The 26,498-nt window shown below is 43.2% G+C and overlaps 1 protein-coding gene across 1 annotated transcript in view; it reads right to left on the bottom strand.

The window, feature by feature from the left end:
* EXOC4 (exocyst complex component 4) overlaps positions 1 to 26,498 on the bottom strand; it is a 635,584-nt gene that overhangs the window by 103,036 nt on the left and 506,050 nt on the right. Inside the window, exons 12-13 of the mRNA XM_030216046.1 lie at positions 8,428 to 8,564; positions 468 to 623 (exon numbers count right to left, since the gene is read on the bottom strand). Coding sequence (XP_030071906.1) covers positions 468 to 623; positions 8,428 to 8,564 — 293 coding nt within the window. The remainder of the gene's footprint in view (positions 1 to 467; positions 624 to 8,427; positions 8,565 to 26,498) is intronic.

Raw genomic sequence — 26,498 nt, 5'->3', positions numbered from 1 at the left:
TCTGAATCAGCTTGTGAAGACAGAGTGTCAGGGGAGCTATGTAAATAGAAAGGAGCGAGTTTAGCCTTTTCTTTCATTTTCCTAGGGAGCTCCCCCCCCCCCCCCCCCCCCCACCGCAGGTGAAGCAGAAGGAGGAACTCAACTATTTAGAGGGTGGCCTCTTTCTGTCCAGGTCCTAGAGTGTTGAGGATTCTGTTCTCATGGTCAGTATTTCTCACACTGGGTAGTAGTAGTACAGATGAGATGAAACAATGCTATATTATCCTCTCTTTTCTCCTTAAGGGAAGAAATCCTAGCTAGCAGGTTACCATTCATTGCATTCTGGGAGGACGCATTGGTGGTGTATGATGTTTGAAGAAAACGGAGAAAAATGAAGCTCGCTCCATGGTCACGACCTAAAAAGCAGTATACACTATTTTATACAAAACAATCTGGAAAGGAAGCCCAGATTCCATACACCCCCTTACCTTACAAAGTCCTCTTCTTCCTCTCTCTTGGGTCTCAGCTGTTTGGGCTGAGTCATATTTATCCAGTTTGGAAGGGACTTTAGGAGTCTGCTGATGTCATCGTCCTTTGACCAAGAGGCACTGATCACCAGTTTTTCCTCCGACAGAACAATACCCCTGCGCGGACAACAACCATTTTTAGGTTAATACAATTCTGGTTATGGGGTGAAATGCAGATGCACTTCTAACCCGTAATACTACATTATCCTGGAAGTGTGCCCAGACAGTCGTTGCTTCTTGGACCTTGATGGTGAATATGTATTCTGCCCTTACCCATTTACCATGTAGGTCTAATAGAACAGGAAACCATATATAGACACCCCCCCCCCCCCCCCTGGTAATTTCTTATTTCTGGAGAATTAAACTATATTTAATGAGTTGCAAGGAAAGTGGCTTGGAGGGCCAATCTTGGCCCTCCAAGACAGACGATGATATATCAATGAATGCTCATATCTCAATGTTAACATGTGTGCTTTGTTAAATTATGACTTACTTAGCAACTCAAACCTTATGGTCAAATATCTTGATTAGCAGCAAAAACAATACAAGAGTAATCAGCTGCACAGTGATCAGCAACAATGAGAAAATGATCAACACTTGCAGTAACAAAAGATTTGTTTTTATAATAAGAACCTGTCCCCCACCTCACATGGTCACCCAACTGCCTTCACCACAGTCCAGAAAAGTCCCAATGAATCCCTGTAAATTCTTTAAGAGTTAGCTAAGAGTTAGACAAGTCTAGTATTTAAACATCCAAATCATTCAATAATGTCAAGTGAACTCTCATTGCTAAGGTATCTAGAAAAGGAGACCAATTTTCACAAAGTGCCTTTTCTCTTTCTGACCTCTATGTTCTACTGAAAGTCTCTCTATTCTCAAGAGGTCATACATCTGATTATACCACTACAAAAGGGTCAAAGGTAAGGACTGGATCTATTGCAAAAGAATATAACACTTCGATAGTAGACAAGGTTTATGTAAAAATAACGCTGAAATTCAGACTCCCTCTGTGATACCGTCCATTACGTCTAGTAAACTACGCTCTGGGGTTGAGTAGTATCACAATGACGGTTGTGCATTTAGCTCAAGTGAGCCCATAAAGCTTACCAAAATTGTAAGATCACAGGACTTGTCCCCAAAACAATGTTTATATTTGGCTTCCAATGTCCTACACTTAAGACAACTCCCATCTGTTGGGAATCTCATTTTCTTGGCCTGGGCCAGGTGAATATACATACATAAAAGGAATTTATAATGAATCCTGAAAGTTGGACTACTCAACCATATGAGGTCCTCTTTTTAAACTCTTTTTTAACGTGTCTATGGAATAGGTACCAAAATCCTGTATCCATTTATTCACCACCACCTGGACAGGTTCTGCGCCTACAACCTTTTTAACCCTCCTGGACTGTTGGAAGAGGCCAATACTCCTCAAAGAGGGAGTCTTGAAAGCCCATACTCTAATCTGTTGCCAAAGAAGATAAATAATGTCGGATTTGCATACTGGGATACCAATCACAAGGCAAGAGACCGTAAGTAGGTTGCATTGTAGAGTACTTCAACAGTGCAGATTCACCATCCTCCACTAAGTGGAGCAACAGCTTCAATCCCGTGTCCCCCTAACTCTTATAACAGGGGTCAATAAGACCCAAGGGAAAAATCAGCATTACCCATGATTGATAAACAGCAGGAGTAGTGAGAATGCAAATCCAAAATGCTTCAATAAAGCGTGACTTGTAAACCCGCTGGACAAACGTCCATGAATTAAATAAGATAAAGACAAGTCACTGCCCAGGGAGCATTCCAAAGACATATCACAAAAATCAGATGAATCAAAAATATATATATCTCAAGACAGGCAATGGGTCATTTCTTTCACATCATGATGCTTCTGTAAAGTAGTGGAAGAAAGATCTTGATAAAGTTCTATTTTCCCTTCCTTGTACCTTAAATTTGGAATGCGGCGTGCAGTGTGCAAAACTGCCTACTTAATGGACAGGCTTTTATATTGCGTGATCTGTTGGCATGTGGTGGACCCAACACACGATAAGCCATGTCTATTTTGATCTCTGGTGCCTGAATCGCCTCAGGTGTATCCGATGCAAAAACCTGTGCACATAACTCCTGGAGCAGTTCTCCCTACCATGGGCACGAATGTTATTACACCTGGTATGATCTTTACCATTAAAGCTGTCACGGTTCGTGGTGGGTGAGCCCTTGGGCTGCAGTTAAGTTTACGCTGCCTACCCTACCTGAAGGTGCTGGCGGCAGGTGAGTCATGCACTGACAAAAACCAGATCAGAGATTGGCTCAAGAGAGCCCTCTGGGACTGGACTAATGGATTAGAGGCCAGAGTGTAGCTGGAACAAGGATGAAAGAAAAGGCTGGAACAAGGCAGGAATAGGACTGGGACACAGGCTGGAACAAGGCTGCAACACACATTAGATCAGGCTAGATGACCCATTGCAAAGGCACTAGTAGAGAGTCAGAAACTTTCTTATATATCTCGAGACAGGCAATGATGACACCAGTCAATGCCATTTTGCAGGGCTATAAGAGGAAGTGCAAAAGTTCCAGGAAGTTAAACAGATTCTTCTGGCACGGAATGCTGCTGAAGACCATGGAAAACAGGTCAGGAGCATGACATCTGCCGTGTCCTGCCGCACTATTGCCTCTCTCAATATCTCTGTAGCTTCTTCCACCATACGCTCCGCATCCAATCTGCCCGACAAGATAAACTCGTATGTACTACTTTATATATATACCTGACCTTGATTTGTCCTTGCCATTTTCAGGGCAAAGACCGTAGAAGTCTTCTCAGCACTTGCTTTGCTTCCTAATTACTGGTGTTGTCACCCAACAGGTCTTTATCTGCCGTCACCTACTATGTATCTATATTAAGGACGTTCTTAAAAATAGGACCATGTTTTTTAGCTAGGGGATTGAGTTCAATGCTAGCAGCAACCTTCTGGAAGGGTCTATCTTTGTGGAGTGCAGGACCGAACTGGCATCCAGTTCCAGAGGCGGATGCCATTTTTCCATAACCAGCTTCAACTAGGGCACAAGCATGGAAAGGAAGTTCAGATATTACATTATTGACAATACTGTGCTCAGGGTATGCATATTCTTTAAAAAGTCATTGACTGCGGACCATATACAGTACAAGAACTGTCATTATGATATGGGGTGTGGGTAGCTGCAACAGGAGGCTCATGGATAAGGACTGAAGTTAGCTTCTCTAATCCAATAATGCAGGTAGGGCTTACAGGGGTAACTGCTTAAATACATGAAGGAAAGGTAGATGGCTGCTGCTCTTACAGCGACCTCTGCTGGCCATAGAACTATACTGACATTTAATTGCCTAAGTATGCTGTCAGAGGTGATGGACATACAAGACAGACCACGAAGAAGAAAAATAGGAACAAGACTCCTCAGAAGAGAGCATTCTTCCTGACATCTAACACGTCCTGCGTTCTACTGGTTAACACTGTGCCATAGAAAAAAGAAAGGCCATAAGACAGACAAAATTCTCCCTCCCAGTACATTTTTAATTTAGAAAAGATTCTAAAGCACATATGTACATAAGACATTGTTGGTGCTTCAATGTCCATATCAGCCATCATTTACAGCATCTGCTAATTTATGATATATTCTGAAACTGCCTTTTGCCTTTTCTCTGGAAGACCGAAAAAAAATACATCTTGGTCAACAAATTATTTTTTCCCCCTGAAGTGAATCGACTATTAGCCTAGTGTGAATCAGAGCATTTCCTGTTCTGTTTCTTGCTGTGATCAGGATGAGACCTAATTAGGCCTCGGCAGGAGCCAAGACCTGAAGGGAAGGACTGACTGACGCTGCGCATCGAGACCCAAGTTGCATATATGATTGCATCCATCCCTTCCCCCACACAAGTGCAGCTCAGATCCCTATACTGTCCACTACAAACTCTAGCAAACTCAGGCGGGGGGGGGGGGGGGGGGGGGGGGTCACGTGATTCTCTTATCCCTGACACATGTTCTGAAAATACAAGCAAATTGATTTTCCTAATTCTGCTGAGAAACACTACCTGTAAAAGGCCTGAAGAAAGCACGAGGTTAAGGAGCAAGACTTTTAAGGAGTCAGCAGCCTTTGAAAATTATATCCTGGGGTTAGCCGGCTTGTGTGAAAGCTCCAAGTCCAGGGTCCAGAGGCAGCATCCATAGTCCTTGGGTATATCAGAGCAATTGGATAACATGCAGAATCCGTCGGGAGCGTTGAAGTGGATAAAACAGACTGGCACCTGGGTATTCCCATGGCAGTTAACACTAGGGGGCCACGTCCAGATATTCCAGACTTTTCTGCGCTTTAGAAAGCAGGTCTGGACTGGCGCTGTCAAGCAACCGGGAGAAAAGTATTTCTACTATTAAAGCGAACTGGATACTGAAAGTATGTACTTGGATAACTTAACATAGGGGCCCCTTTTACTAAACTGCGTTAAGTATTTAACGGTCAGTTTACACCATGTTAACTGCTAACGCAGAGCAATGTTAAGGGCCTTTGTGGTGTATTTGCAGTTAGCGCATGGTAAACTGGATATTAAGACTTTTTGGTGTCAGGAGGTATATCATGAATGGAGAGTTGGCATGGAAGGTGTTTGGCAATTAACACGTTGCACTGACCACACACTAACTGCCTGACACAATCACAGAGTTAATGCAGGACAACTTCTAAACAGGAAGTGCTAAATGCGTCCATGTTAACCGGGAGCAAAGTACTGCATGTTAATGTGAATGTTAATACACGACCTACAAACAGGTTTGTTTTGCTTGTCATATCTAAAATTCCTGTATTTGAGTCCCGCCAGTGCACCACAAACTCCGAAGGATCAGGACAGGTCTCCAAGCTATCATAACTAGACCAAAAAGCAGTACAACCTGCCCTCTAGTATAACAAGTCAGCCTGAGGTGTGCTGTTCACTTCTGAATTTGCTTCCAGTTAAGATTAAAAGAATACAAAATAAATGGATCTGATTAAAGAGACTTTATCCAAACCCCATCTGAAAAATAAATGTCAGAAGTCAAACTCGGACCGCTAATGAAAGCAGCAACATCCAAAAGATGCCCCTAAATCATGAATAGCCTGTGGATCACAGATCTGAAAAGACATGGCATCCAAAAAAGAATTGAACTCCTTGACTACAGGCACACTTAAAACATCTAAATGAAGAGTCAAATCTCCTAATAATAAGAAGTAAGGAGAAGCAATAGAATTACGGGACACAAAATCGTAAAAATCAAATTCACCACCAAGCCTCCTCCTTCTCCTCTTCACCCTTTAACCCACTCCCTCAACCAACCAACTCAGGCCTCCTTCTCCTCTTTTCCAGATATCACCGAGGAGGAAACCGCCCACCTTCTTTCCTCCTCGAAATGCACCACCTGGTTCTTCTGATCCCATCCCCACCAACTTACTTAACACTATCTCTCCTACTGTCACCCCCCCCCCCCCCTATCTGTCATATCCTCAACCTCTCTCCACTGCAACTGTCCCTGACACCTTCAAGCATGCTGTAATCTTTGGCTTTAGCTCAGCTACCTGGGGGAAATATAAATTAACAAACAAAATAGTAAAATCACCTAAAGTGGAATCCCTTATCTGTACTGCCATAATTTCTAAATCAGGTGGTAATAACCTTTCCAAAACTTCAATCTAAAAAAAAAAAGTTTCAGAATAACTACGATCCCACCGCATGCTTCTTTTCCCTATATAAGACCTCCATCTTATACCCAAGAGGACAAATCTCCTTAATGCGAAGGTCTCCCTCAGATATCTGCCAGGTCTACGAAAGGAAAAAAACGCCAGGTTTATTCATCTCCGACCAGATCTAAGGATCTTATTACCTACTGACCTGATATTAATATACGCACAAGGAACTGGAGCATACATAGCTGATAAATATCCATTTAACTGACAAGAGGTCAATTAAGATGACCCCTTGGAGCTGTTCCCCCCGCCGGACACCATTTTTGTAGCTTGGGGGGGGGGATGACACACCCACTGAACGTCAATAGTATATGGCAGCAGTTTAGCACGACCCACGAAAAGTCATAGGCAGTCTAGCAACAGCAGCAGCTCTTGTCAGGTCTCCAGTAGACATAAACGACGTACGCTGGAGATCCACTACGAAGGTCGTCAATCGGTGAGGATGGCTTACCCATACATGTCTGATTTAATAGACCTACCACCCAGAAACGCTAAAAGATCATCCCGAACTCTCCTCAATCTCCACTTTCCTAAGTGCAAAGGCATAAAATACAAAGTACTGCACGCATCAACCTTCTCTTATAAGAGCACGCAACTCTGGAATACACTACCACGCAACCTGAAAACGATCTACGAACTAACCGACTTCCGCAAACTATTGAAGACTCATCTTTTTGAGAAAACTTACTGCAAGGATCAAAAAACATGAAGACCACACACACTAAGAGAAATGTATCAGTACACTCTCTTCTGAGTTCTCTTCCCCCATATTTTCACCACACCTAAATCTCTACCCTCTTGTTATTGTTTTATCGCCCTATCAATTCCCCGTTGTTACATTACATTGTTCTACTCCCCATACTATACTTCGACGTTGACTTTGTCTTCCCATAACTCTTCACTATGTAACCTATAATCGCAATGTAACAAACTGTACTTCCACCATTCACAATATATTGTAAGCCACACTGAGCCCGCAAAAAGATGGGAAAATGGGGGCACAAATGCAATAAATAAATAAATAAAACCCTAGGCCTATGCCAATCAAATTCAATGAACACTAGTGTAAAAAAACAGGAATAGAATTAAAAGAAAATATCGATTCACCCTACCCCCCTTAAAAAAAATAAAAACAAAAGCATACAAAAAAATAACCAATGCATTCTTATATCCCTTCTGGACTGCAGTAAACAGTCCACCTACAACCAAAACAAAAAAAATACAAACAAGCCAATATACAAAAATACAAGCAAAGTTGCATTCGAAAGGGCATGCAAAGAGGAGTGCACTGATGGATCAATGATCAAAAACCCACGCTGTTCCAAACAGCGTGGGGAAATAATGCCCCTATGATCAACACTAATAGCATGCAAATTTATGCACGCTATTAACGTTGGTCATTGGCATACTTCTGTGGGAGGAAAGTGCCTACGCTGTCAAAAAAAAAAAAAAAGCTTGGACCGGTCAAACCCAACCCAACGGAAGGGTATGGAGGTCCAGTGGACCTCCAGACCGCCTCCCCCCACCCGACACAAGGAACTGAAGGTCTGGTGGTCCAGCCCCCCCCCCCCCCCCCGGAATAGATTACCTGATGGTCCAGTGGGACCCTACTAGCTGCTGCCTAACCTTGATGGCCAAGTGCCCCACCGAACCCTAACCCCCCCCCCCCCCATATATGGTAGTAAAGCCCCGCCTAGCACATCCTAGGATACTCTGGGCAGGGTACCGCCATTTTGAGGTGGCGCTTGCTGGAGGGAGGGAGGAAGGAAACTGGGTGTGAAGATGAGAGAGGAATAACATAACAATGACAAGAACACTGTCCAGATGAATTAGCAGGTGCGAAGGGAAAACCAGAAGATTCTGCTGGGACAAATGAAGTGTGTGTGTTAGTGTATAGGGGACAAAGGAACTGTCTTACCCATGGAAATACTTTTGGAAATTACCCTTTCTGTGACATACCAAAACAAACTAGAATGCAGGTTAAAAATAGAAAGAGCTTAATAGTTCATAGATGAGTAAAATGATGGACAAGGAGCTTGGCAAGTGAGAATTATCCTGCACTAAACAAGACAGATTGAATTGGAAAAATCAGTCGGCTAGTGACACATCTGCACAAATCAAATTATATCTAAAAGGACTACAGGAAAAGCTGACAAAATGTCAGGAGGGGGTACCGTACCTGCACGCAGTGTTGCAGGTGTCTCTGTATTCCTGAAGTTTCACACACACCATGTTGAGGAACTGGTCAGAATAAGCACTCAAGTCATGCATCAAGTTCATCAAGTCTTGCACGGTTTTCTCTACTATCACCGAGCTCTGGAAGAGGAAAGACATGAAAACAAGATGGCACCCGGTTTCCACAAAACTGAAGAAAGCAAGAAATAACTTATCCAGAACTACTAATATTCCCTACCAAGGATGGAATTACTTGCCCTGACACTCACCCACCCCATGCTAGCAATCACTGTGATGTATGCTCCCTCCTCTAACTACCCTTGTTTTCCTAGGCCTCGGTACTGAGTTATTTCCCTAAAAGAGGACCTAAGATGGTTGACATCGTATAACACACTGCCTTAATAAACTGAGTTATCCAAAATTTTGCAAACTTCTAGCATTTTCCACATAATTAATAGAATATAATTTCAACATATTCAGATACATGTACAAGTACTTTAATCTACTATAATAAAACTCACCCTCAACGTTCTGAGGACAGTGACGTCAGTGAAGCCAAGCCCTGACTTCCTTCAAAAAGGTTCGAAGGTTCGTGGTGGTGAAGCCACCAAAATCGCTCCGGGCCCCGCCCTCGAGGGCGGAGCAATGGCAGAACAACGAAGGGGTTGACAGGGAGGGAGGCAGGGAGGCGGGAAATCGCTCCGGGCCCCGCCCTCGCGTCACACGTCATGACGTTGAGGGTGGAGCTATGGCAGAAGGGGTTGGCCAGGGAGGGAGGGAGGGAGGGGGGGTGTTGGCGACGAAAACCTTGCTAGCGCCCGTTTCATTTGCTCAGAAACGGGACTCTTTTACTAGTATATTATAACAATTCTGTCAGCAAACACCTCAGACCACTTACACCGTGCTCACCTTTCACATGTGCACACAAAAGCACACACATGTGGCTGCTGTTAAAATTTTGCATCTAACATGGTGCCTTGACATTATCATGAAGCAAAGAATAAAATCTTGTGCAGCGAGTGAATATTTTATAGCACATTAAACAATTTTGTATAACCTGTGGTTTTTTTTATCTCTCTGTAGCTATACCAGATGCAAAGGTTGGCTCTTATCTGTGTATGGCTCTTTCCCCCCTCATCCTCCTTCAATGCTATCTTCCCCACCCCAACTCATTCCTCCTTTCCACATTTTCCTTGCTCCCCCACCCCTCACATCTTATCCTCCCTTCCCACACCCTTCCCCCTCAGCCTCTCTTGCAAATTTCCTCCGTCAACTCTGTCTGCCTGCCAGTTTTCCTGTCTCTCCTTCTCCTCACCTCCCGGCATATATGTATTTATTTACTGCCTTTTCACTGAAGGAGGTGGATGGTATAGTTTTCCTCCTATACCATATGGCTCTTTGGGAACATCAAGTAGTACAAAATTCCAGCACTGAATTGAAATTCTTGCGAGAAACGCACAGGACTTTGAGGATCGCATGGCTCACGTTCCTTGTGGTGCAGGAAGACTTCACCTGCTCCCCTTCAACCATGAACAGCTGTCCTGTCATAATTTAAATAATCCGTAACTCTCTTGGCACTCTATTAATCCTGCCGACTATTCCTCCATCTCTTTGGCTGGAGGGGCAATGGGTAGTCACCAGCTTCTCCTTCGCATCTTTGGCCTGGCAGGGCATAATGAACTGTTTGTGTGAACTTAAGGATGCCTCTGCTGCCTAGGACTTTATTATTGCAACCCCCTATCCCTCAGAAGAACAAACATTGGCCACTTGATTACAGTAGCCCGTCCCTTCCCACACAGCCCAGCCATCAAAGAAACAGGCTTTGCTCAGGGGCACATAGACCCTGATTTCATTTAGAATCTGGTAGATGTGCATCCTAAGTATGGCCATTAGGTGTCAACACTGTGCAATGGCTGAGACTCCATCCTCATGGGGCCTGTTAACCTCTTAACGCTGATTTAATTACTGTAAAGAACTTATGCTTTTGATGAACTCCTGGCAATTTTCAATGGATCCTGAAACTTTTGATGTCCAGTAATTGAAAAGATTGTGCTCACTTCTTAAGAAGTGCAGTTCTGTTTAAATAAATAGTTTGAAATGAACTTTCACTTGAAAACATTAACTTGAAAACATTATACCTTATTTAAGAATACATTTGCTACTTCAATTTCAATCAACACTGACATTTCTAGTCTTTGAACACATGAAAATAAAATTCCTTGGAGGAAATTTTTTTTTGTTAACTTCAATTGGACCCTAGTCTACGTTCTCTTGTGCATAAACAAACTTTGATATCAACCGCCTTGAGTGAATTCCTTAAAAAAAAAGCGGTAAATAAATCCTAATAAATAAAAAAATAAAACCTTCACAGCCTTTCTTGCTGATGTCACTACCTGGTATTTGAAGTGACTGTTGATGTCACAGTCAAACATTCTGAGCCACTCTTAGGTGCCACTCTTTTGAAACATGAGCTACTGTTGAATAGTGACATTCTTTCCAGGGAGCCGGAGGTGTATTACTTGTCCTCCTGACACACCACCACTCTGATCTGAGTCACCTGCATAAGCATTTCAACCTCCGTCTTAGCAGAGACAGTGTTTGAAGTCCTTTCTTGCCAGTCTAATTATAACTGACCTCTGGACACCGTTCAGTTATTTTTCAGAAACCCAGCAAGAGGCCAAATCATTAGAAGACCTTGCATCAGGTTTCATTCGTACAATGAATAGTTCTTTAGGAAACGGATAATCTCTTGCTTGTGCTAGGCATTTCCAGTCCTGTCTGCTGAAAAATGACCAACAAAATCTTTCGCTTAGGAAAAAATGACTTTCTAGCTGAATTTGGAGGTTTTAACAGAGATTAAGATTGTGCCCACAGTAGACAATATTTCAAAGACAATACTATGCCAAAACATTTCACAGGACCCCACAGTCATCCACAAAGGAAAGATATTCAACATAAAGGAATCTTTCACTTGCTCATCTTCCAATGTGTGGTATATATCATTCAGTGTAAAAAATGTAACGAAGGATGCTATATTGGAGAAACAGGCCAGATGCTTAAGACAAGATTCAATTTACATAGACATCACATGAACAATACTGGTGCCAGTAGGGCTCCCACGCCTGTTGCTCAGCATTTTACAGGACCAGGACACTGTACCAGTGACTTCACAGTGAGAATCCTGAAAAGTAACTTTTAAAACCATACAAGAACGTAAGACCTTTGAAGTCAGAATGATTGAATATTTAACACCCAACAGAAAGGACTTAACAAGGATCTGGGGTTCCTAGCCCATTATAAACCATAAAGCTGTATGTCTCTGTTGATCACCCCACTCCTCACCTATCCACACCCATCCTGTTAGAATATCAATGATATGCTTTGATGTCCCCATGCATACCTCCAACCCACCCCCATCCTCCTACTCTGTCAGACTGTCATAGTAATGCTTGAATGTTTTCACTTATATACACTGTCAGCTAGCACATTTGCTTATTTCCGATCTGACGAAAAAGGGCAACCTTCTAAAGCTAATCAAGAAATGTATTAAGTTATGTCCAATAAAAAAGGTATCATCTCATTTTCTTTTCCATGTTTTATTTTGTTTGATTTCTATTGATAACCTTAAGAGTGGACTAACATGGCTACCACACTCCTCTACTAAAGACAATACAGAAAGGAAGATGGTTCTACATTTCAAAATTCAAGCACATATCGTGAAACTCTGAGGTCATACTGGCTGAAGACAGAAGTATGAAGATGTTACAGAAAAGAAAAAACAACGAGGGGGACATAGTGGATCAGAACGCAGGCATAGAATATACAGTTCAAAAAGTTGCATCTCGTACACACACAAATATATGGATATAGATATGCATATGATATATATCCTCTATATATCTAAAACACATGTAGCAAAGCTGTCTTGCTTTGTGCACTGTGTAATAGTCCAAAAGCAACTCCAGATAAGCACATCTCCTTGTTTTCTATTAAATAAGTACCACTGCTCAGTTGCCATGTTTAAAATTCTTCCAGCCAAGGGATTCTTCCCAGGTCCTTGGAGTGAGCAACTTAGCAAACATCAAACACTGCCCTCTGCTGGACTCCTACGGGCTAAACTGCTCCATTCCTTCTCTGCCACTGCTGCTCCCAGGATTCTAAGGAGCAGCTTCAGTGATTAGCAGTAAAGGGCCAGACACTTAAAAGGATTTAAATGGCCAGGAGAGACTCCTGGCCGTTTAAATTGCTTATCCGGAGTTAATCGGACATATTCGGCAGAACTTGACTGGACAGTACTGCTGAAAATGTCCAATTAGTGCCCAAAACGAAACCAACAATTTTGGGGCGGAGTCAGCACTTAGGGGCCCTTTTACTAAGGTGCGCTGAAAAGTGGCCTGCGCTGGTGTAGGCGCAAGTTTTGAACACGCATAGGCCCATTTTTCAGCGAACCTGGAAAAAAGGCGTTTTTTGTGTGTGTGTGTGTGTGGTCAAAAATGGGCTTGCAGCAAAATTAAAACGAACGCGCATCCATTTTCAGCCTGAGACCTTTCCGCCACCCACTGACTTAGCTGTAAGGTCTTATGCGCTAACTGGGCGGTAAGCGTCAGCACGCGTAAACTGCAGATTACAGCGGGTAAGCACCACGCGGTAGAAAATAGAAAAAAAAATTTCTACAACATGTTATGGACGCGCGTCAAAAATGGAATTACCACTTGGGGCACATGATAGCCGGGTGGTAGTTCCAATTTGATGTGCGTTGGACGCATATAGTTGCCTACGCGCCTTAGTAAAAGGGCTAACATAGTAGATGACGGCAGAGAAAGAGCTGTACGGTCCATCCAGTCTGCCCAACAAGATAAACTCATATGTGCTAGTTTATATGTATACCTGACCTTGATTTGTATCTGCCATTTTCAGAGCACAGACCGTAGAAGTCTGCCCAGCACTAGCCCCGCCTCCCCCACCGGCTCTGCCACCCAATCTCCACTAAGCTTCTGAGGATCCTTTCCTTCTGAACAGGATTCCTTTATGTTTATCCCACACATTTTTGAATTCCATTACCGTTTTCATCTCCACCACCTCCCGTGGGAGGGCATTCCAAGTATCCACCACTCTCCCTGTGAAAAAATACTTCCTGACATTATTCCTGAGTCTGCCCCCCTTCAACCTCATTTCATGTCCTCTAGTTCTACCGCCTTCCCGTCTCCGGAAAAGGTTCGTTTGCAGATTAATACCTTTCAAATATTTGAACGTCTGTATCATATCACCCCTGTTTCTCCTTTCCTCCAAGGTATACATGTTCAGGTCAGCAAGTCTCTCCTCATACGTCTAGTAAAGCAAGTTAACCACACAAGTAGGACTACATAAAATGCAGTCCTGTCTTTATGCAGCTCATTATAGTCAGTTAAGTGCTGAATATTGCGCTTCCCGGCTATGTTTTTGCCAGCCCCGTATACTTGGAAATTGAAGGTTGGAGCCTGGACGTGACTCGGCACTGAATTTCTGGAGATATCGCCACCCAGCTGAATACCAGGCCCAACATCTTTAACTGTAAAGGTTCATACTGCAATGTGTAATTCTAAAACCTAGTTCGAGATATCTGGTAAATTTTCAGTCTGTCGTACGTTAAGCAGGTAAAAACAGGGTTAACCTATAGAAGTCAATTTTCTGCCCTCAAGGTAGGTTTTTCTTTGAAAAGAGAATTCTTTTGTGCTAAAAAGAGGCAGAGTTTGCAGCTGGTATTATACTTTTATACCACTGTCCTCGAAGCTCAATCAACCTAAGAAATAATTAAACTACATCACTGGGTGAGACAGTCTGCCGGGCTGAATCCTGGTGCAAAAACGTCTTTGATTTTTCCATTTCCGAGGGCCACCGACTCTTGCTTTTGAAATTACTCCTAACTTATGCCGTGGGGCAAGACAGCGATGACTGCAGGAAAAGGACCCCTTCAGCCTTGCTTTACACGTCTTCGTTTTTAGTTTACCACACATCTCCTGGTAGTTAAATCACAGAGTTGCAATGCTTGCTTTAAGGGGGTTTAGAAATAGGTTATGTTCAGTTTTTGAAAAATGTTATTCAAAGTCGAGTAGCGCAGTGTGATAAGTACTGTGTTTTCAAAATTTACAGGGGCCCTTTTACTAAGCCATGTAAGCGTCTACGGGCGCCCAATGCGCACCAGTTCTGAGTTAACGCCCGGGTACCGCGTGGCCCGTGCAGTAATTTCATTGTAGGCATGCATCAGATACACGTATCTGAAAATATTTTTATTTTCTGGTTCGCAGGCGGTAATCGGCATTTGGGCGCATGTAAACCATTACCGCCCGGTTACTGCGTGAGTCTTTACCGCTAAGTCAATGGCTGGCGGTAAGGTCTCAGAACCAAAATGGACGCACGCCAATTTTCATTTTGCCAGATGTCCACTTTCAGCAAAAATTTTAAAAAGGCATTTTTTACAGGTGTGCTGAAAAATGATTCTGCGAACGCCCAAAACACACGCCTACGCTACCGCAGCCCATTTTTTAGTGCACCGTAGTAAAAGGACCCTACAGTGACGTGAAGAAAGTCCTGCAGTGCCGAAAATAAGCAGGTGTCAGTGCCTCTGTCCAAGGTCTCCCCTTTCGAAAGGTCCAAAAGCACTGAGCAACCTGGTCAGGAATCCCTTCATAAATAAATCAGCCTTAAGCAGCTAAAAAATGATACTAAAACAATACTGAACCTGATTTTTCAGTATATATTTTTTTAATTACAGCTCTCTGGTCACACCAGACAGAGACCAAAAGTCACTGAGCTCCCAGGATGAAGCTTTAAAACATTATTCATCCTCCTGCGTGACACTGACAAGGTCTTTTCAGCAGGGGGCTCCAGTGACCCATGATGGGGGCACGATTCATAAGGCAAGAGCTGCAAATAATATAAATCAGATGTCAGAGGCGGAAGCTCCATGCTGCAGGCGCTTCACTCAGTCGGAAGGTGCATATGCACGCAGCTTTGTTCCGCTTTACGCATTTTCACCTGTCCTCAGTCCTGACCGCCGTGTAATAATCAATTATTCTGACAAGCTACTTAGAAATTCCTGCAGATTTCGACTCTTAGCATCTTCTGCCTTTTCCTGCCTTCCCCGGATGAAAATGCAGACAAGAGAATGGGGAAACCAACAGAGAGAGGAGGAGGAGGAAAAGGCCTTGTTCTACCTCTTTTTACTTTGTTATTTTACATTAACGTCTTAGAATAATTTCCAAAAGAGGAATAAACACAAGGAAATATTTGCAGTAATCATACAATCAATGTACATAAAGACAACTGAGAGGAATACAGAACAACGTGACTGTGAAAAGAAGCATGCGATGAAACGTAGCACAAATAGGAATAGCGGCTCTTTGGATTATCAGGGGAACCATTCCGAAAACCATACAAAGGAAGAGACGGGGCTTACCATGTACTGGACTGCCCTCCTAAAAAAAACACCCCTTATCAACAAAAATTATATACAGACGTGTACGCGATCAGTGGAGAAAAAGACCTCAAACACAAGAAGAATATTAATGGTGACCAAAAAGCAACAGGAAACTGAATTACCGATCACAGGTCTTTAAAAACTCCACTCTCAAAACTTTTTGACATGCCATATATATGACCTTTAAGAACATTTCAATCACTGCTACTACTACTAGTAATCATTTCTATAGTGCTACCAGACGTATGCAGCGCTGTACACGTCATACGCAGGTACTTTCTCTGTTCCCAGAGGGCTCACAATCTAAGTTTTTGTACCTGGGGCAATGGAGGGTTAAGCGACTTGCCTAAGTTCACAAGAAGCTGCAGTGGGAATTGTTCCCAGGTCACCAGGCTCAAAGCCCCACTGTCCTAACCATTAGGCTACTCCTTCACCCCAGACAAGTCAGCGGCACAGAATCAACTAGAGGCTCCATCTTTTCACATCCTCGGACTAGATACCATGCAAGCTAAAATATTCTGAGTTACTGATCCAACATTGTGGGAACGCTGTCCCATTGCCACTCCGCCAAGAATCATTGGGAAATTTTAAAAAACTGTTGGAAAAATATTTCTTTTCCAAGATGGCTTTTGACATCTAACACACTTTTTACTGTTAAAGAATAACATAATTTAGGACACTGACTATCCAGCTTATTTTCGAAGGAGAAGGGCGGCCATCTTCTGACACAAATCGGGAGATGGCCGGCGATCTCCTGAACCCGGCCAAATCGGTATAATCGAAAGCCGATTTTGGCCGGTGCCAACTGCTTTCCGTTGAGGGGCCAGCGAAAGTTCAAGGGGGTGTTTTGGTAGGGTGGCAAAGGCGGGACGGGGGCGTGGTTTGAGATGGCCGGCTTCGCCCGATAATGGAAAAAAGAAAGCCGGCCTTGACGAGCATTTGGCCGACTTTACTTGGTCCCTTTTTTTTTTCACGACCAAGCTTCAAAAAGGTGCCCTAACTGACCAAATGACCAAATGGGGGAATTGGGGATGACCTCCCCTTACTCCCCCAGTGGTCACCAACCCCCTCTCACACACACAAAAAAAAATATATATATATTTTTTGCCAGCCTCCAATGTCATACCCAGCTCCCTGACAGCAGTATGCAGGTCCCTGGAGCAGTATTTAGTGGGTGCAGTGCACTTCAGGCAGGTGGACCCAGGCCCATCCCCCCTTACCTGTTACACTTGTGGTGGTAAATGTTAAGCCCCCCAAAACCCACATGTAGGTGCCCCCCTTCACCCATAAGGTCTATGGTAATGGTGTACAATTGTGGGGAGTGGGTTTTGGGGGGGATTTGGGGGGCTCAGCACACAAGTCATGACGTTGAGGGCGGAGCAATAGCAGAACAACGAAGGGGTTGGCAGGCAGGGAGGGAGGCAGGCAGAGAGGGAGGGAGGCAGGGAGGGATGGTGTTGGCGACGAAAACCTTGACTGCAGAACAACGAAGGGGTTGACAGGGAGGGAGGCAGGGGGGCGGGGGGTGGGAAATCGCTCCGGGCCCCGCCCTCGCGTCAAACGTCATGATGTTGAGGGCGGAGCAATGGCAGAACAACGAAGGGGTTGGGCGGGGGGAGGGGTGTTGGCAACGAAAACCTCGCTAGCGTCCGTTTCATTTGTTCAGAAACAGGCCTCTTTTACTAGTAAATATATATTACTGCACCACAGGACCCCTGATGAAGGCCTGCATACCCAAGCATGGCCCCTGTCGGGTTTTGCCTGTACGCAGTATTGATGGACATGCCTCTAACTGTCACGTTTTGGATATTTCCACTGGTTGCCTTGAGAACTTGTGGCTTTTTTGGCGACTTCCACTTTTATTTCTTGCTTGCTGCTGCTTTTTGTGGAAGGTTTTTTTCTTCTCTGTTTCTTTAGAGACTGAGTATTCATCAGTATGACTGTATGCATTATTTATGCTTATCTAATTTTAATTGGTATGAAAATATGTGAGCAACTCTATACTGTTTTAAAAAAATGTCTCTATCCTATCAAACCTTGGTGTTCTTTTCTGTATTTTTTAACATTTTTAGATATTGTAAACCGCAGAGAAGGCCCTTCGAATGGGTGGTGAATCAAACTTTAATTAAATGTGAAAACTTGGACCGTCTCTGGGAAAACATGACTAAAGTTGCAGATCCAAAATATTAAGAATGGCTGATTTTTATATCATGTGTCCAAATCAAAACTGAATTATTAAGTTCTTCTCTGAGGGGCTGATGCTTAAAACTAACACCAGCGCTAAAGGCGGGTTAGCACTGGGTTTTCACGCATGTTATTGTGCGCTGAATGCTCTAATGGTTTCTGCATGTGTGCTGAAACCATTAGCGCAGACAGTGTTTAAATGTATTTGAATGCAGTCATGAAATTACCCCGTGGCTATGTTCCCTTCCAAAAAATAGCTTCTCAGGAGCGTTTAGCACCAGAAACTATTCACCAGGTCTAAGGCAACATTAGAAGGGTTGCTTGAAAGAAAAGGTATCTAGCGGCATCCCTTCTCTCCCTCGAACCTGACCACCCTGCCCCAGATGGGCTTTCCTTAATAATAAAGCCAGAAGTTCTAATGGACCCTCCCCCCTCCAGCACTGGTCCTGACCCCTCTCCCAACCTTAAAAAATACCCTGGTGGTCCTGGCCAGGCCCATCCCTCTCCCCCTCCCCAAGCCATTTGCCCTAGTAGTCTAGAGGAGGCCCGCTCCCATCCCCCATATCTTTTGTAAGAAGCAGAGGCACGGCCCACTCGTTCCTGCTTCTCTGGGCCACCATCTTCAAAATGGAGTTTCTCCCTTATATGGTAGTTAAGCCTCGCTCGACGCATCTCAAGAACGTTTAGAGGCTGTTTCTGGTGGCTTTAGTCACGTTTTCACAGAGATGGTCACGTATGTGCAAAAGACTCCCACATAAGTCGCTATAAAATCTGACTTAACACCACCAAAACAACCAAATTAAATGGTACTAATAAAAATCCACAGAAGTGCTGGCACACAGCGGCGGCTGTTTTTTTACACCTAAATACGAGCCTTGCAAAAATTTCTTGCACGTACAATTTTTGCGAGGCTCATATTTAGTGTCGATGTTTGCAGGCGCCGATGCCTGTCTTGTTATGTCTCAGCGGCTTCAGAGACTTGCAGGCACTTCCCTTCTGGTTGCAAAAAAATGACAAAACTGGCAGTTCAATCTCAAACACTGGCATCAAATCCTCTCAATAAACCCTTCTATGCTGCCCCTGACCTGGTGAAAAATTCACACTGTGTGTGTGTCAAAAGCTCTCTGCATTGTGCAGAATATTCCTTGCTTTGCACAAAATACTTAAATGAGCTCATAACAATATATTTATTTATTTATAGCACATTTCTACCCCACATTTTCCCACACACGCGGGCACAATGTGGCTTACATAGGAGAATTAAAAATGACAATGCAATAAGAGAAAACGGTAAGAGACAAGAATAGGCAAGGGAGGGGAAGGGGGCAAACAGATGCAGGGGTAAGAAAGTGGGACTAATGATCGGTAAGAGAGTGGGGGGAGTAGACCAGTCCAAATAGGTGGGTTTTCAGCAGCCTCTTGAACAGCTGGTGATCATTTTGCAGCTTGAAGCATTTCGGCAAACCATTCCAATTCTTGGCACAGGAGTATTGGAAGGATGAAGTGAAGATCTTCTTGTATCTAACGCCTCTGCAATTTGGAAAGTGCAGGTTGAGATACGACCTCCAGGTGGCAACTGCATTTCTGGGAGGCAGGTCGATAAGGCGAAGCATATATTCCGGAGCCAACCCATATATGATTCTGTGAGTTAGGGAGCAGATTTTGAAAGAGATAAGTTCCCTCACAGGCAACCAGTGGAGAAGGAAACGCAGAGGTTGAGCATGCTCGAAACGCGATTTACCCAGGATTAGTCTTGCCGCAGTGTTTTGTGCAACCAAAATATATAATATATATTATAATAGAGCGTGCAACCATGTCTTCTGTGCGACTGAACTCGCACGCTCAACCCCTCTCTGAATTCTGGGCCTAATAACGTGCACGCGTAACCCACAGTAACCAGTAGGCGCTTGGTATCTTTCTGCACTGGCCCATGTGTGTCAGTCTGCAAAACCTCCTACATGAGTGAAAGTGGTTTAGTTCACAAGACCTTTATGCCTGATGTAGCCACGCATTTCCTTTCCCTAACCTGGAAAAAGGATGATCATCTTTTCAGTGAACTACTGGGGGCGCTCAACAACCGCTTTATTTTTAGTAAATATGTGTCAACTATAAGCAATCAGATAAATAAGCCAAGGATACAACCAGACCATTAGTCCCTTGCTGATCTTTACCAACACCCTACCTATTCAATCAATAAGAAACGGGAGGGGGGGGAGGGGAGCATGTAAAGTATATGTGCCGGGGAGGAGGAGGAGGCAAAGATCATTGGATTAAAATGAATAAATCAAAGGCAATTGTGGGACAAGCAAAAAGGGTAATGAATACTTATCTTCTGTCCCCATGAAAATTTGATAGAGCAGCAGAAGAATTAACTATTAGGAATAAATCCATTAATGTATGCCTCATTCTTGCCTACTGCTGAATGGTTTGTTTTTTTCCAAGACAACCAGAACATTAGGAAGATGACAAAACCATCTTAGCCGCAAATGTCTTTTAATTGCAGTTCATAAGCTTATAAATGGGGAAAAAAATCATTTGAGATTTGATATACTGCCTTTCTATGGTTGCAATCAAAGTGATTTACATATTATATACAGATACTTATTTTGCACATGGGGCAATGGAGGGTTAAGTGACTTGCTCAAGATCATAAGGAGCTTTTTTCGTCCAACATAGCTTTCGTGTTGCTCTGTAACTATCACAGTTCAAGGGGAAGTGAGCCCTTGAACTGTAGCCGGGCACAGACTACGGTAAGCGAGTCACTCAGGCTAGGCAGAGCACTAGGAAAAGTACTAGTTAGGACTTAACCGAAGACAAGGCAGGCAGGACAAGGCTAGACAGGACAAGGTAAGACTGACAAGGCTAGAACTGAATCCCGACAAGGCAAAGCAAGGCAAGCAGGGCTAGAACTGGACCCAGACAAGGTAAAACAAGGCAAGAACCGGGTCCAGACAAGGCAAACAGAGCAGTAACTGGATCCAGACAGGACAAGGCAAACAAGGCAAGGAAGAACTGGAATGTGAAAACAAGGCGCAGCTGGGCTGGAACGTGAAGACAATAGAAGTTTTGTTTTGCAATCTTTCACATACAACAATTCAGCAAACAAACAATCAATGTCGTAAGAGAAAAGGGAAATAGCAAGGAGGGAAAAGGGGAAAGAGTAGCGGTGATCAGTATGTCGCTACAACAGTTGTAAGTCAGAAGGAAGAGATGCCAGGTGGGTTTGGAGCGTATGCTCTACCAAAAAGGAAGGTCTTGAGGTGTTTCTTGAAGGTCGGGTGATCAGGAGTAAGTTTGACCAATTGAGGCAGCCCATTCCACAATTGAGTGCTAAGATAGGAGAAGGTGGATGCATAGGTGGTCTTATACTTGAGGCCACAAAAAACTGGGTAATGGAGATTTAAGTACGAACGAGCTGATTTGTGAGAGTTCCTAGGTGGCAGGTTAATTAGGATGTCCATATAAGCAGGGGCTTCACCGTAGATGATTTCATATACTGGTCTTCCATTATACCTATCAAAATTACTGATTCCTAATGTTTCATCAAAGACTGTAAGATCATCTCAGAAGAAACTTCTCACTGTACCTTCCTTTCGCGTCTTCGCCCTTGACACAATTAGGACACTAATATTTAGGGAGTCTTTTACAAAGGCAAACTAGCATTTTTAGTGTGTGCTAAATGCTAGACACCCCCATATATTCTTATAGGTGTCTCTAGTGCATGCTTATTTTTAGCGTGTGCTAAAAACGCTAGCGCGCCTTTGTAAAAGGACCCTTTAGTGTGACTGCTCCTTCACTTTGTAACATAGTAGATGATGGCAAAGACCTGTACAGTCCATCCAGTCTGTCCAACAAGATAAACTCATAGCATAAAGTATGATGTGATATTACATATACATAAGCCATATTGAGTCTGCAAATAGGTGGGAAAATGTGGGATACAAATGCAACAAATAAATAAAATAAATACATCTTGATTTGTCCTTGCCATTTTCAAGGCACAGCCTGTAGAAGTCTGCCCAGCACTAGCCTTATTCTCCAACTACTGAAGTTGTCATCGAAGCTCCACTCCAGCCCATCTAAATCTGTCCAGCACGATCAGGCTACAGACTGTAGAAGTTTCATTTAGTTTCCCAGGTTGTTAAGGAAAATTTTTTATTTTGTACTAGATTTTTGTAATTTAAAAGTTTTGTTTTTTTGGTTCTGGGAGAAATATCATCAGTAGTGCAAGCTCTTCTGAAAGAGTATGCCCCGTTCGCAAAGAGTATACATTATTGGGAAGAGGTGCTGTGTGTAATGGTGTGCTGTACAAAGATGGGACCAGCCTTCTACACCTCCCCTTAAGCCCCGCACTCTAGGGAATATGTAATAACGAAAGGCATGCAGACATCCCTTGCTCAGAAATGAGCTCCAACATGTTTAAGGTCCCTCATTGCTGGTTCTTGTTGATGTGAGGTGCAAAGAGCAGAGTCATTGTTGGTCTGAAGCTGAACGTCAGAGAGCGATGACTTCTGCCTGGTGCACATTTGACCTGCTGTTTGGAAACACCGATGTAAAAGTAAGGACGCTGATACTCACAAACCTTTCCAGGTGTGGGGTAATGAGTTCAACAGAAAATAAAAATCAGATGATTACTAAGTCTTTCCCCTAAGAGCTTTTAGTACAAGGTTGAGTTGTTTAATCAAGAACAACCAGTATGGGACAGGTTGATCCTGGTCTGTGCTTTTACTATAATGGCCACCTTTTCTTTCACACACTAAGTACATCAGTATATGTGGTTGTGAAATTTGCATAATATTTAGTGAATTTTCCCTGGAGAAGGTGGAAGCAATACTCACTTAATTATGTACACAACTCATTCAAAGAGCTCTAGTGAGGATTTTCAGACACAGCCTTTCTCCCTCAACACATGTACACTATCCTTACTATGTTCTATCAGCTACACGGAGGTTTCTCTAAAAATTGACACACTGAGGTGTAATAGGGGCAATAAATGAGGAACCTAGAAACAGCAAGAGAGGGAGGCTGGGGTGGAAGAGGACAAAGTAATTCTATATCCAGCAAGCCTGAGGGTAGCTCCGTATCAAACGTTCATCCATTAACAAAATCTGCAGCCTTTCCAAACCCAGCAGGGAATGGTAGAGCATGCTGAGAAACAGAAATTAGCTCAGAGGAAATCATTCATCTTTGGATGGTTTTCCTATTTGCAAGAACTTGCTGCTAACACTGATAAGGAAGAAAGAAAACCTCTCTCATGAAGCAGCCAAATGAAACGGTGTATCTAGGGAACCCCACCGCGCTGAACACAGATGTGGTAGGACGTTGCCTCAGGAAGGACACGGATAAGTAGCAAAAGCTGAGACCTGAACTTGACACCTGTTCAGGGAATAAACTGGTAAACACTGTGAGAAAACATTTAACTCTACACCTCTGTAGTGGGCTAATGAAAAGTCGTAGCACATCTCCAACAGTGGGGCCGACACTATGCTGGGTGAAGGGTTTACTGACCCCTGGTATCCGCAAAATGGCGATTCCAGGACAAGATATCAATATCAGCTCAGAGCTGTGAAAACACTTTGGGGAAATTGAAGGCGATGGTGTGCTGTAGAGAAGAAGTGAGAAGACATTTAGCTGGAAAAAGAACATTTCAAAATGATTATAAAAGATTTATTACATACTGCTGGTGTTATATACTTACTATAAACATAACTAAGGGAATGAAAGCCTGCCATGAGTGGGAAAGCGCGGGGTACAAATGTAACAAAAAATAAAATAAAATTTAAAAAAGGAGTAATGTCCAGGGAATGCAAGCTCCTTTACAGGTACTTCCATTATCTCTTGCAGCACACACGCAGGGCCCTGGTTATCACCTACTTAACACAATCTAAGTGAACTATCATATGCTGCAATGGAACTTTGATATACAGGAACTAGCTGTCCCCACTGGCGTTGCTCAGCGATAAGTTACTATTTTGTAAATGAGAAAATCAAGGTTATTTGTGTGTAATAACACTGTTTTAAGTATTTTAAACTCATTTACGATGGTTGTTACATTTTGTTTGATGTCTTTAATGTGAGAAATGAAACATAAAGAATAGATAAAGATATATGTATATATATTTTTATTTGTACAAACAGAAATAGAGCACATAGGAGTAGATAAATATTAAATACTAGTAAAACATGCCCGTTTCTTGCGGCAATGAAACGGGCGCTAGCACGGTTTCCTTCCGGACCTCCCCCCCCTTCCGTACTCACTCCATCGGTGTTCGTCCGCCATTGTTGCTGACCTTGCACGCCACTTTCAATCTGCTGTCATTGCTCCGCCGTCGACGTCATCTAGCGCATTTTGATAGGCAACATTTTTTGTTTTTCGATTTGGAGCATATATGTATAAAGACTTATTTGAGCCAAGTTGGTGAACAGGTGACACAATCGGCCATGTGAAAAACATGGGTTTTCTTAAGTTGACACCTGTGACTTTTAACATTTGACCTTGAGACTTATTTATCGATATTGCAAAGGCCAGTTGAACTGGAAACTGCAGTCTTTTGAACTGTATCTGATAGATGGAATAAGAGGAATTTTAAGGTATAAAAATATGCTGTCCTTTGGTACAACTTGCATTCATTCCAAATAATGAGGTTACATTGTTGTAATAATTTGGCTAGGCCTGTTCCTTTGTTTATTTGACAAACTGAATTCTCAGTATGAGCTAAGTTAAGAGGCAATGCTGAGGGGGGGGGGGGGGAGGGTGAAAATGGCTGAATGGGGATGTACTGCTGACAGTGAGTGTGAACAGGCATGTTAGATTAGTAACATAGTAGATGGCGGCAGAAAAAGACCTGCACGGTCCATCCAGTCTGCCCAATAAGATAAACTCATATGTGCTACTTTTTGTGTATACCTTACCTTGATTTGAATCTGCCATTTTCAGGGCACAGACCATAGAAATCTGCCCAGCACTAGCCCCGCCTTCCAACTACCAGCCCCGCCTCCCACCACCGGCTCTGCCACCTATCCTCGGCTAAGCTTCTGAGGATCTATTCCTTCTGAACAGGATTCCTTTGTTTATCCCACGCATGTTTGAATTCCGTTACCATTTTCATCTCCACCACCTCCCGTGGGAGGGCATTCCAAGTATCCACCACTCTCTCCGTGAAAAAATACTTCCTGACATTTTTCTTGAGTCTGCCCCCCTTCAATCTCATTTCATGTCCTCCAGTTCTACCGCCTTCCCATCTATGGAAAAGGTTTGTTTGCGGATTAATACCTTTCAAATATTTGAACGTCTGTATCATATCACCCCTGTTTCTCCTTTCCTCCACGGTATACATGTTCAGGTCAGCAAGTCTCTCCTCATACGTCTTGTAACGCAAATCCCATACCATTCTCGTAGCTTTTCTTTGCATCGCTTCAATTCTTTTTACATCCTTAGCAAGATACTGTGAGTGAGGGTGAGAGTGTGCTATTGAGGGGAGGTGTGAGAATGATTGAGTGTGAATGGGGGTGTAGTACTGAGGGGTGTGAAAATAAGTGTGAATGGGGGTGTGCTACTAAGGGGATGCGAGACTGGGTGAGTGGGGGTGTACTGCTGAAGGGTTTTGTGTGAGAATGGATGAGTGTGAATGTGGGTATACTGGTAAAGAGGGTTTGAGTGGGGTTTTCTACTGAGAGGTGTGTGAGAATGGGTGAGTGTGAGTGGGGGTGTGCTATTATGTGGTGTGTGAGTGGGGGTGTACTATTCTGGGGTGTGTGATTGGGGTTGTTTTGCTAAGGGGTGTGTGAGAACATATCTTCATGTCTCTCCATGAACACTGTATTTTTATGGACTCTATATTTTGTATTTTTATGGACTCTATATTTTACTGGTGTTTCCTTATTTTTATTTATTTGTTGGGATTTATTAACTGCCTTTATGAAGAGACTCACCCAAGAGAGGCACCCATGTTTTGCTACGAGAGAATTTAATTTACAAATGTACATTTTGCATAAGAAATAGTCCTTCGCATTTTCAGCTCTGCTACACTGCCCTTTGCCCGAGTGTCCCTGGCATACTGCTTTTTATTTTTTTCCAGTTATGACTGACTAATTTAACTGCTATAATCTGCATTTTGTGAGTGCTCCTGGCACATTAATCATCTGGAGATGTATTTAGAGGAAAATATTATGGTTGCCATGCCATGCTAATCCACTCCAATAAAAATAAAGGTCAACAAACAAGCTGGAGCCGAGACCCTTCTAACAGATTAACTCAACTTTTCAGAACTCTACTACTACTACTTATCATTTCTATAGCGCTACTAGACGTACGCAGCGCTGTACACTTGAACATGAAGAGACAGTCCCTGCTCGACAGAGCTTACAATCTAATTAGGACAGACAAACAGGACAAACAAGAGATAAGGGAATATTAAAGTGAGGATGATAAAATA

Source organism: Microcaecilia unicolor, chromosome 10, assembly GCF_901765095.1.
Source record: "Microcaecilia unicolor chromosome 10, aMicUni1.1, whole genome shotgun sequence".
In the NCBI taxonomy this organism is placed as follows: Eukaryota; Metazoa; Chordata; class Amphibia; order Gymnophiona; family Siphonopidae; genus Microcaecilia; species Microcaecilia unicolor.
The sequence above is the reverse complement of the archived record's forward strand: the minus strand, read 5'-3'. Positions and strand labels throughout refer to the sequence as shown.